At 37.7% G+C, this 12689-nt stretch overlaps 1 protein-coding gene across 8 annotated transcripts in view; it reads left to right on the plus strand.

Moving 5' to 3' along the window:
* THOC2 (THO complex subunit 2) overlaps positions 1-12689 on the plus strand; it is a 112789-nt gene that overhangs the window by 36512 nt on the left and 63588 nt on the right. For all 8 annotated transcript variants that reach the window (XR_007515753.1, XM_049871370.1, XM_049871368.1 and 5 more), the window contains exon 8: positions 2787-2953. Coding sequence is in view for 7 of the 8 variants with exons in the window: in XM_049871370.1 (XP_049727327.1) it covers positions 2787-2953 (167 nt within the window). In the remaining variant the exon portion in view is untranslated. The remainder of the gene's footprint in view (positions 1-2786; positions 2954-12689) is intronic.

Below are 12689 nucleotides of genomic sequence, written 5' to 3' on the forward strand. Positions count from 1 at the left end.
GTAGTAGTTATTTCTAAAAATCTTCATTGAGGAATAATGCCCATAAAAAATAATTTAGCAATTTTAAGTGGACACTGTTGATTTTTCCCCCCATTCCTCATTGCCCCCCTCCCCCCATCCTCTGGTAGCCAGCAGTCTTCTTTCTTTTGTCTTGATGGATTTACCTATTATAGATATTTTATACAAATGAGATCATATAATATTTGTCGTTTTGTGTCTTAGCATTATGTGTTCAAGGTTTATCTGTGTGGTGGTATATATCAGAACTTCCTTTTTCTTTATAGCTGGATAATACTCCATTGTGTATGTACTACAGTTTGTTCATTCATTCATTCATGTGTTGTAAACACTTGGGTTGTTTCCACATTTAGCTATTGTGAATAGCACTGCAGTGTACATGTGTCTTCTTGAGTCTCTGCTTTCATTTTTTTGGGGGGAGGGTTATATACCTAGTAGTGGAAGTGCTGGGTCATATGATAATTCTGTGTCCACTTTTTGAGTAACTGACAAACTTTTCTACAGTAGCTGCATCATATTACATTCCCACCAGCAATATACAAGTGTGCAGAGTTTTCTACATCCTTGCCAACATTTATCATTTTCTGCTTTTTAGATAATAGTTGTCCTGGTGGGTGTGAAGTGGTATCTCATTTGATCTCGAGTTCTCTGATGACTAATGATATTGAAGGTCTTTTCGTATACTTGTTGGCCCATTGTGTATCTTCTTCGGAGAAATGTCTATTCATGTCTTTTGCTCCATTTTAAATTGGGTTGTTTCACTTTTTAAGACACTGCCAGTTTTACAAGGTGATTGTACCATTTTACAGCCTCATCGGCAGCATATAAGGAGAGTTGTAGTTGCTATTTTGAAGTCACTTGTACATTGGAAGACCATACTGGTTTTTTTTTTTTTTTTGGAGGGGTGCAAAGTATTTAGATGTTTTCATCCCAGAAATTTAGGGAAACATATTTTTGGGAAATTTATGAAAATCTAGAGCACCTTTTAGTAAGACATGATCACTGCTTTAGTCCTTTTTTCTCATAGTATGAGAAACGGGAGAAAATGTGTTCTTACCTGGAACTGAAGAGTTAATCAGACATTAGGTTTATAGCATTTAATATAACTATGTATGGAGTTAATAGATGTAACTCTGGAAATCTCCTCTTACAAAAGAGTGAGGACAAAAATAGCTTATGTAAGGCTTATCTTGGAAAAATCTTGTAAGTCATTAATAAGGTACCAAACATCTCTTGTGAAGTTCAATACAGTTCTTTTTTCTTCCAGCATGAGAATAAATCACTGTTTATTTGCTTATTCCAGTAAAGTGGTTAGCTTGCGTTTAGGGACTATGTCTAATGAAAAGTAATTTAAAATACTAGAATCCCATTCAGCTTGATGTGAGGCATGTGGAAACTGACATAAACTGAGGGAACAGCAATTTCATATCTTATGCTCACTCTAGGTCATAGGCATACAGTTTGTTGAGAGGAATGATGGGTGGAAGTGTCTATACAGTAGCCCCCCTTATCAGTGGTTTTGCTTTCCACGATTTCAGTTACCTGTGGTCAGCCAAGGTTCGAAAATGTTAAATTAGTACATAGCATGATGAAATCTCATGATGTCCCACTCTGTCATTCACATAACTTTTATTACGGTATATTGTTGTAATTGTTCTATTTTTAGTTATTGTTTTTAATCTCTTACTGTGTCTAATTTATCAATTAAGCTTTATCATAGGTATGTATGTTTAGGACAGATCTTACTATATATAAGATTCGGTACTATCTGCAGTTTCACACATCTACGGGAGGTCTTGGAACGTATTCCCCCATGATAAAGGGGGACTGTTGGCTTCAGTTGTTTCTCTCTTTTTTTGTGTGTAAATGGTCGAATTCTCGTAAGGTAAATGCATATATGATGTGACTGCAGTATAATAAAATTATGTTAACGGCTGAAGCCATATGCATATAATAATAATAATAGGGTGGCTAGTAGGTTTTAACTTACCCTAGGAGATTAGGAAGGATCAGTACACATGAATACCTGAATTGATTATTCAGTGCTTTTTTCCCTTTCCTGATACGCCTAGGTTGTCTGCTTTCTTCCTTCTCTCTTTACTTGTGTCCTCTGCATTCCTTTGTTGTATCCTCAACTCCCTTATATTCTCTCATCTCTTGAGTAGCAGTAGCATACCTCTTTTCCCCTTAGAATGCTGCAAAAACCATAAATATAAATCAGCGCTGAAATTATATTATAGATCTGTTGTATATGTAAGATAAACTAAAAATTGACTTTAAAAAAGATGGTCCATGTTCATGAACCTGAACTTTTAACTGTTTATCAATGTTCCAAATACTTTTTTGTAAAAATTTAATAAAATTTTTAGTTGCCTAATTTGTGTACAGCATTGTTTTATTTCATATTTTAAGAATTAAAGATGTGGATTTCTTTCACTAGCCTGAGTACTTAAGAACTGATGAGACAGTGTGGCATAGAAGAAAGGTTACTAGACTCAGTGTCACAAGTTCTGAGCTCCAGCCCTGTTTGTAACCCACCTTGTGATCCTGGGCAAGTCACAATTCTCATCTTTAGAATGTGGGGTCTGGATTTGGTATTGAAAGCTATGAAGATTTCCCTCTGGGGGAGGGGAAGCAAATGTGCAAAATAAGTTGTTTTTGCAAACATGTTTTTTTTTTTGCTGTATAAGTTATCCCTGAAAATTAATGGCTTTATTAGAAATGATGTATAATCACTTTTGAATTTGTGTATATCTCATCTGTTGCAGGATGCTTTAATCTGGATCCCAATAGAGTTTTGGATGTCATTTTAGAAGTGTTTGAATGCAGGCCAGAACACGATGACTTCTTTATATCTTTATTAGAATCTTACATGAGTATGTGTGAACCGCAAACACTGTGTCATATTCTTGGGTTCAAATTCAAGTTTTACCAGGTAATAAAAAATATATATATGTACATATATATACACACACACATACTACAGGTTAATCTCATAATTTTATATATACAATTTAATTTTGAATTTTATTTGTAATTGTTGGTTTCAACTCATTCTAGCAGAGAGATAGAAAATGGATAGCTAACAATACAACGTAATAAGTAGTGTTTTAGTGGTATGAATGATATGATACGAAAGCGTAGAGGAAAGCATGATTAACTTTTGCCTTGAGAGAGATAGAGTCAGGGAATACTTGACAGACATGACCTCCTTTAACTTGATCCTTGAAGGATGAGTAGGAATTTGTTGAGAGTTTTCTGTTCAGAAGTAACAGTGTGAGAGCGAAGATGTAGGGGTGTGCATGTACATGCATGTTGAAGGAATGAATGATACATAGTCTGATGTGGCTGAATTATAAGATGTGGGGAAAAGAAGAGGCAAGAATCAAAGCTAGAAAGGTAGGCTCACTTTAGATTATTAAGGGACTTAATAACTGTGTTAAGAGTTAGAATTTTATTGTGTAGACAGTGGCCATTGGAATATTTTAAGGATGCGAATACATACTTGAGGCATATCTTATATCGTTTTTCATTTAGACCACAGTAGGTATCTAACTAATCTCTATGCCTTGAGTTATTTCTCCTTCAAATCCATCTTCCATGTTATTGCTACTGTTACTTTCTAAAAGAGATCTAATTGAGGCACTTTACTGCTCAAAATCCTTTGCCTATAGGATGAAATTCAAACTTCTGAATGTGGCAGGAAAGGCTCTTTACAGTCTAACCCTGTACTTTCTTTCCAGCCTCATCTTTAATCATGTTTTTTTTTTTTTTTTTTTTTTGTCAAATCTACTATTCTGGTCATATCAAATACCTGGCCTTTTCCTGAGCTTAGGTATAGGCCTTGCTGTGAACCTTTGTACAACTCCTTATAACCAGAAAACTATTCTTACCCAACCCTTTCACCTCCCCTTTCTTCATCTTGTGAATTCCTATTTATTCCTTAATATCAAGTGGTACTTGACTCTGTAAAGGCTTGACTGACAAGTCACCCATGCAGGATTCTTAATCTATATTTTTATAGGACTTGACACATTTTTCTAGTACTTATCTTAGAATAAATTGTGCCTATCTCCTTTGTCAGATTGTGTGCAATTTGTATCCGGGTGTGTGTTTTACTAATTTCTGGGGGTTAGTTTACCGCTCAGCCTGTAGTAAAGATCACTAAATATAAATGAGTGATCTGTATTTCAGGAAGATAACTCTCTAGTTAGTAGATAGTAGGTAGTGGGATTTCCATGTAATAAGAACTCCATTGTCCTTTTGGCATAGCTTTGCTAATTTGCGTATCTGCTTTGGATGATCAGTTAAGAAATATACATTTATTGAGCATTTATAATATACTGTTGCTTTGCTGGGCACAGAACATACTCTGATGAAGAGGAGTATCTATTCCTGTCTTCTTGGAGCTTGTGTAAGAGGATTCCTTTTAGGATTCTCAAATGATATATCACCTACTGCCTCTGATTATACTTTCACTTTCCATTCTCTGGGATGCTGCAAAAGACAGAAAACAGATCAGAGCTTAAAAGCGTATAGCACTTAGAGACCAAACAAGATACACGGCAGGGCTTTTGGGCAAACTCATTACACCTTCATCTTTGTTCAGAAATTAGTGATGGTAGCTGCTCCTTTTCCTAGTAATAGCCAAGGAGCATACTCTTAATACAGGAAAGAGAGATTCAAGCATTCCATCAGTTTTTTAGAGGCACCATGATTGCTTTGAGTTTGGAAACATGAACCCAGCTGCTGAAGTGACAGTAGCTGAAATTTGACTTGGGCACGATAAATTAGAATATAGGTTAGGGCTTTGGAGACACTAGCTTTCAGAGCAGATCACAGTGAATAATAATGATCTGCTGCATTAAATCAAGTATTGTTAGCTGAATTGAGTTTTAGAATTGGAAAAAATCTTTTTGTATGAAAATATTCCTCATGATAATGTAAACATCTTTTGAGCTGAATTAAAATGTACCTGGAGTGGTTGACAATATTTGAATAATTTTTTTGTGAACATTTTTCTTATATAAGCAGTACCCAAACAAGAAACATTTGATTTAGAAATAACCTGTTACTGGAAAGAGCAACCCTTGTATTGCTCTGTGTAACACTGTATTCCCCCGTTTCTATTGCCAGAGCTGTCTTGTGAGAATCTGCAACTTAAAGGGCCACTGAGGGTAAGGGGAGAAATGTTAGAAAGTCTAGATAATTTGTGATTTGGGAGGTACAGTAAGGAAAACTATGAAAATCAAGAACTGCTTAGGGCGTGTAACCCTGGTAGGTTTCTAGGCATGTGTGGTCTATGTATTAGTCCCTTGCTTAACTCCAGCCCCCTTCTCCCTATCAGCTCCTCAGCCCCAACCCATATTCTGACCAATTGAGAATTTGGATTAATAGACTTCTTTTTTTTAATGCTAGTACTTCTAGGCATAGCTAATTATTCCAGTTGTAATGTCAGTGAGGATGGTTTTATTCTAACGTCAAGCGGTGATCAGACATAATGGATGCTTTGACTTAGAAGGATGATGGGGAATTTAAGCCGTTGTAGAGCACATGAGCATTTTGGAGAATAGGGCAGCCACATCTGCCCTGTTCCCCTGACAGGAATTGCTATAATAGAGGGTTTAGGGACAGCATGAGGAACACCACAGGGAACAGGGAGAAAGGACTGGAAAGTGTGAGAGTACCACAAAACAAACTTGGCTGTAGTTGTCTTGCAACAGGAAAGAAGGTGATAATTGCTCTCACCTGTAGCATAGCCCCTTGATTTTTGAATTCAAAATGCAATGATAGTGGTAATAGTGGTACCATTGTTAGGTCCTATTATACCCCAAATTCATTCATTTAAGAAATACTGATTGATTGCCTATTATGTGCCAGGTACTGTTCTAGGTGCTGTGGCTACATCTGTAAACAAATCTTTGCCTTAGTGGTCCTTACATTCTAGGTAAATTATATGGTATCTTAGAAAGTGATCAGCGTGATGGGACAAAAAAGAAAGTACAGAGCAGGATAAGGAAGGTTGGGAGCGCTGGAGTGGTAGGTTGCAATTTTAAATAGAATGGTGAGAGTAGACCTCATTGAGGAGATAAGATTGAAGCAAAGGCTTGAAGGATGTGAAAATGTAAACTATGTGGACCTCTGGGGAAGAGCCCCTAGGCAAAGGAAACAGCCAGTTCAGAGGCCCTAAGGTGAGCATGTCTGAGGTGTTTGAGGAATGGGAAGGAGGCCGGTGCGCGTGAATTAGAGTGATCCAGTGGGAGAGTAGTAGGAGAAGAGGTCAAACATGAGAGACCAGATCACGTAGGGCTTTCTAGGCTAGTGTAGGGTTTGACTTGGGTACTGAGTGAATCAGATGGAGGGTTTTGAGCAGGGGGTGATGTGGTTTTTTTTTTTAACATTTTGCTGTGTTTTAGGTGAAACTTTGCACAGTAAATTAGTTTCTCATTCAACAATTCATATACAAATTGTTCTGTGACATTGCTTGTTATCCCCACATTGTGTCAGCACTCTCCCCGTTTCCCCCTCTGCCTTCCTCTGCCTTCCATCCCTCCAGATTCCCTGCTGTTCCTTGCCTCTCATCTTTGCTTTGGGCACATATTGCCCGTTTGTTCTCATTTAGTTGATTGTCCTAAGGACCGCATTCCTCATGGGTAATTGCTGTTTGTTGTGATCTTATTATTTAGCTTTTTGTTTCACTTTTACTTTTTCACTTTTATTGTGAACGTTTTCAAACATACAGAAAAAGAGTGAGTAGTGTAATAAATATCCATAGCCCATCACCTAGAATTAGGTTTATTAATATGCTACCATACTTTTTTGAAATATTAATTCATATTACAAATACCATGAAAGGTCTCTCCTACATAGTTTGCACTTTTGAAAAATAAGGACATTTTTCTATATAGCCATGATATCAATTTCATACCTAACTAGATAAATAGTAATTCATTGCCATCAACTCGGACCATATTCAGATTTCCCAAATTGTCCCCCAGATGTAGTTTACAACTGATTTGTTCAGACTTTGATTCCATCAAAGACCACACATTGTATTTGGTTGTTAATGATTCTTCAGTCTCTTTTTAACCTATAATAGTGCTCCCCTTCCTTTAATCACATTAACTTGTTGAAGAGAGCATTCCCTTTGGAAGGTTCCGCCTTTTAGATTTATATAATTACTTTTTCATGGTTAATTTCTTCACTGTCCTCTGTATATTTTATACTGTGAATTAGGTCTAAAGTCTTGATAATGTTCAGATACAATGTTTGTGGCAAAAATGCTTACAGCTTGTGTTATATGTTTCATATTGTATAACATCTAATGTCTGTCTCACTTTTAATGTTTCAGTAAGCTGGTGACAGTCTTAATTCCCTCCATTATACAGGTATATTTCCCTCCTTATCAGCAGCAATTTATCTGCAGGTCGATACTTTGCTACCATGTGAATATCTAACTTCTTATTAACCAAACATTAAAATGTTTTAGACTTCATGGATGAGCCTTGCCTGAGCCAGTTATTTTTTAGGGGTTCCAAATTGTTGATTTATTAATTGTATCATGTCTTCTACAGTTATTAGCTGTCATTCTTCTGTAACGAAGAGCTGTCTTATCAACTCAGGCTATTTGGTTACCCTGAAATACAATTCCTACTGGAAAGGCAGGGCAAATGCTTCCCCCTGCCCATTTAATTGCCAGGTAACAGAGTAAGGAGTTTAATAGCTACCTCCAATGGTGACACGAGTGGTATGTGTGTGTGTGTGTGTGTGTGTGTGTGTGTGAGAGAGAGAGAGTGTGCCTGTACATGTGTATGTTGACGTAGATTCATAAGGGATCAGTCTGATTGTGGTAGCAGTGAAAGTTGATCAAATTTTAGATGTATTTTGAAGTTAGAACCAGTAGTATTTGATGGTCATTGGTATGAGAAAGTAGAGTTAAGGAATATTCTAAAGTTTTTTTGGATTGAGCAGCTACAAAGATGGTACTGTCATCAACTAAGATAGGGAAAATTTCAGGTAGAGTGCGTCTTGAGGTGTTGGGGGTGGGAATCAGGAATTGTTTTGGATATGTTAAGTTTGAGATGTCTGTTAGATATCTAGGTGGAGATGTTGATTAAATAATTGAATATATGGATCCGTGTTCAGGAGAAAAGACTGGGCTAGGAATAGAAACGTGGGTGTCAAAAGCATGTAGATGGTATTTAAAATTGTGGTACCTGATGAAATCACCATAGGATGAATAGAGAGAGACGAGAGGCGAGAACTCCAAGGACCGAGCCCTGGAGTGCTCCAATGTTAAGAGGTCTGGGAAAAGAGGAGGAACCAGGAATGGAAGTCGAGAAGGAATAATGTGAGATAGGAGGAAAACAGAGAATGTGGCATCTTGTAAGCTAAATGGAGGGAAAAATGATCAACTGTGTCAAATGCCCCCTGATAGTTCATGTAAGATAAGGGCTGAAAATTGACCATTGATTTATTAGCAGGGAGGTCAAAACTAGCCATTTTCGTGTTGTTGGCATGGTATTATGAGACAACTGGAAGAGCAGATTTGGAGATAGTGAGAACAGACAGCTTTATCAAGGAGTTGCTACACAGGGGAGCAGAGAAATGGGGTGGTAGCTGGAAGGGGAAGCTGAGTCAAGAGAAATAGTTTTTTTTTTTTAAAGATGAGAGAAATAGTACTTGTATGTTGATGGGAATAATTGAGTAGGAAACAGGAGTAGAATTACTGGAGCATTGTTCTTGAGTAGGATACAGAAAATGGAGTCTTAAGTGGAGGGATTGACTCTAGGAGCAGAGGGAATTCATCTATAATAACAGGTAGTAAGGCAATAGATATGGATACAGTTTTTGGTAGGTGGGTAGATGTGATGGTAGTTTATAGAAGTCCTAATGATTTCTTTAGTGTTTTCACTGACGTATAAAGCAAGGTCATCAGCTGAGAGAGAGGATGGGAGAAGAGGTATTGGAAGTTAGAGGAGAAGGCAGGAAATAATTGTGTAGGAGAGCAAATGAACTAGAGGAATAGATTATGCTTGGCCAGCAACATTAATGGCCTACTTGAGGTTGGACACATGAAATCAAGATTTTGGGGAGGTTGTAGCTATTAATAATATTAAGGCATATGATACGGAGTGATTGGTTGAGATAAGATAGAGAAGGTCTTTACAAGAAAGGAGTTCAAGGAACCGAGAGGCCAGCGTGATAGAAGGAGCAACAATGTGTAATTGAAAATCTCCCAAAATTTTAAGAAGTAGAGTTGGAGAGAGTGACAATTAGTTAGAAGTTAAAATCATTGCAATGTGAAGGTTAGTGACCCAGGGCTCCATAGATGGCAGCACCAGGATGTCACTGAAAATGGCAGAGCAGGGAACGTCAGGGTTCTGTCCCTCTGCAAAAGCAACTAATGAGTTGGCAAAAACTGTCAGAATCAACTTTTGCAGAACTCTGGAATCTAGTCAAAATCGTACAACAACCAGAGGAAGACTTAGTCAAGAAAGAAGCTGCTGTTGTGTGGTAAGAAAACACCAGGGAGTTTTAAACTCCCTGCCTACCATCTTCCACCCTTCACATTGGCCCATGAGGACAGAAACCCATTCTTTTGGTGCAGGTTGCTAGTGCCAGAGGGAGCAAAGAATTTTTCTCATAGTTGTGGTTGTGGGCCTTGACTTGTGTGGCTGCTCTGTGAAGGACTGGTGCAAAGACTTGCCTTTGTTTCATCTGACTCAAAGCATTCCCAGGGCTGGGGTGGCTTCTTGGTTGGCTTTTGTCAAAAGGATTTAAAGGTGTAAGTATTGGCCACAGCAGTCTGGGGCAAAGGTCAGCAGTCGGGGCAGGCAGTAGAGAGACCAAAAAAGCTGGGAACTGGGAAGGAAGAAGTTGGGAAAGAAGACATGTGGAGAAATAAGGGCTTTTCAAAGCTCCTGCATATACTGAGACATTGAAAAGGCCAACTGCATACCCAGGGCTGGATGCCTGGTCAGAAAAGGCCTGAGAAGCCCCTAAGCTTTCACCTCTGGGATAGCCTCAGGTTCCATGCTAGTAGGAAGTGAAGACTAAGGCAGAGTTGTAAACAGCCTGGTTAGGCATTGAAGAAGGGCCTGAACATAGATCCAATCTGCAAAGACTGGGAGAGTAGCTTTTTAGCTAACAGAACACAGAGTTCAATGGCCACACATGATAAAGAATTTAGACTTCATAAAAATAGTTTAGAAAAGTCACTAAGCAAGCAGTCAGCAACAACAAACCCCGGGGATGGAGAAAAATCTGATTTCCAGAGTTGCCACATTATAATATTCAAAATGCCCAGTTTTCAGCAAAAAGTTACTAGGCGTGCAAAGAAACAAGAAAGCATGGCTCATTTAGAGGAAAATATTAATAAAAACTGTCCCTAAGGATGTCCAGACATTGGACTTTACAAAGAATTTAGATCAGTTGTTTTAAATATGCTCAAAGAACTAAAGGAAACGATGGAAAAAGAACCAAAGGAAACCAGGATAAAAAAATGTTTCAACAAATAGAGAATTATCAATAAAGAGAAATTATAAAAAGGAATGAAAAAAATTCTGGAGCTGAAAATACAATAATTAATATGAAAAATTCACTAGAGGGGTTCAAAAGCAGATTTGAGCAGGAAGAAGAAAGAGTCCACGAACTCGAAGATAGGTCAATTGAGATTATCCAGTCTGAGGAGCAGAAAAAGAAACGAGTGAAAGCAAAATGAACAGAGGCTAAGATATCTGTGGGAAACCATCAAGTGTACCGACATAATGCAATGGGAGTACCAGAGGAAGAGGGGAGAGAGAAATGGATAGAATATTTGGAGAAGTAATGGCCAACCCCCTCCCCCAATTTTTTTTTTTGATGAAAGACATGAATCTGCACATCCAAGAAGCTCAATGGACTCCAAGCAGGATAAACTGAAAAGGGATGCACACTGAGGCACATCATTTCAAATTGTCAGAAGAAACAGAAACGGCATCTTGAAGTCAACAAAAGAGAAGTGATTGGTACATACAAGGGATCCTCAATAAGATTACATGCTGATTTCTCCTCAGAAACCATGGATGCCAGAAAGCAGTGGGATGACATTTAAAGTGCTGAAAGGAAAAAACTGTCACTCAAGAATTCCGTATCTGGCAAAATGGCCCTTCAAAAATGAGAGAGAAATTAAGACATTCCCAGATAAACAAAAACTGAGGGAGTTTGTCCCACTAGATCTGCCCTAAAAGAAATGTCAAAGGGAGTCCTTTAGGCTGAAATAAAAGGATATCAGACAGTAGCTTGAAGCCATAAATGAAATAACACTGTTAAAGTAGCTACATAAGTAAATATAAAAGCCAGTATTGTATTTTCGGTTGGTAACTCTTCTTTTTTTCCTAAATGATTTAAAAGACAGATGTATAAAACAATAGTTAGAAAAGTATGTTGATGGATACACAATCATGAAGATGTAATTTGTGATAATATAGGGGGAGGGATGGAGATGTATAGGAGTAGGGGTTTTATATGCTATTGAAGATAGGTTGGTATTTATTCGCACTTTATCTTGTTGTAAGTTTAAGATGTAATCCCCAAAGTAACCACTAAAAACTAAAACATAAACAGAAAGGAAATGAGAAGGAAATCAAAATGGTACACTACAAAAAAATCAAACACTAAAGAAGATAGTAATTGAGGAACAAAAAAAGAAAACATAGCAAAATGGCATAAGTCAGCCCTTCCTTATCATTAAGGACTTTACATGTAAACAGTGGGAGTGGTGTTCTTAAGGAGAGCCAGGTTCTGTTCCTGTGGTAAGGTGAAGGCAACAGTCTGAGGAGAGGCTCAGGATATAGGGGGTTTTGCTAACAATGGGTCATGAGTTCCAGTGGGTCATGAGTTCCAATGGATAATGTGGAAAGGTTTCAAGAATGGGGAAAGGACAGAACAGGGATTGTGCAGAGCAAGGTCGGGATCACAGTGTGGGAGGTGACATGTGACCAGGCAGTCTGGGAATTTTTGTGATTCATTTCAACAGGGTTAAAAGGAATAAATGAGAGTAGTCCTGATGGATTCAAGTCAGATAATGGAGGAGAAGCTGTAATAAGTAAGCTTTTGTGGGTTTAGTCTGAGACCTTGACCACCATTTCTTATTATTGGATATTGTTTTGATAATAAATAACCATTTATAAACAAACATTTGAAGATTTAACCTGTTATAAAGTGAAGCAGAATGCCTTATTTGTATTTGTTAGTTGGGTTACCTTCTTATTTTATGTGCACACAGTATACATCACAACTGTGGGAGGAACCTTAAATACAAAGGTCTCATTTTCAGCACTGAGTAGAATTAAAATATAATGGATTAATGGATTGTCTCTATTTTTTATTTGCATTTGGCCATTTAGTATTTGCCGGTAATCTTCACTTTACCTCTCCATTCATCTGACCCCATTAGTTAAAAAGCCAGGGGAAATACTTCTAAAATTGATAGCATTCAAAGATCCTTGTATTTTTGTTTAGGGCCCTCAGGGCTGGCCTGGAAATGACTCTGCCATTACATATTTTAAAATGTTGATTTATTCATATGTAATACGGGAACCTTGGTAGTGCAGTGATTAAGCTGACTGAAAGGTTGGTGGTTTGAACCTACCCAGGAGCTCCGTGAGAGAAATAACCTGGTGATCTTC

This window comes from Elephas maximus, chromosome X (assembly GCF_024166365.1).
Source record: "Elephas maximus indicus isolate mEleMax1 chromosome X, mEleMax1 primary haplotype, whole genome shotgun sequence".
NCBI classification, from domain to species: Eukaryota; Metazoa; Chordata; class Mammalia; order Proboscidea; family Elephantidae; genus Elephas; species Elephas maximus.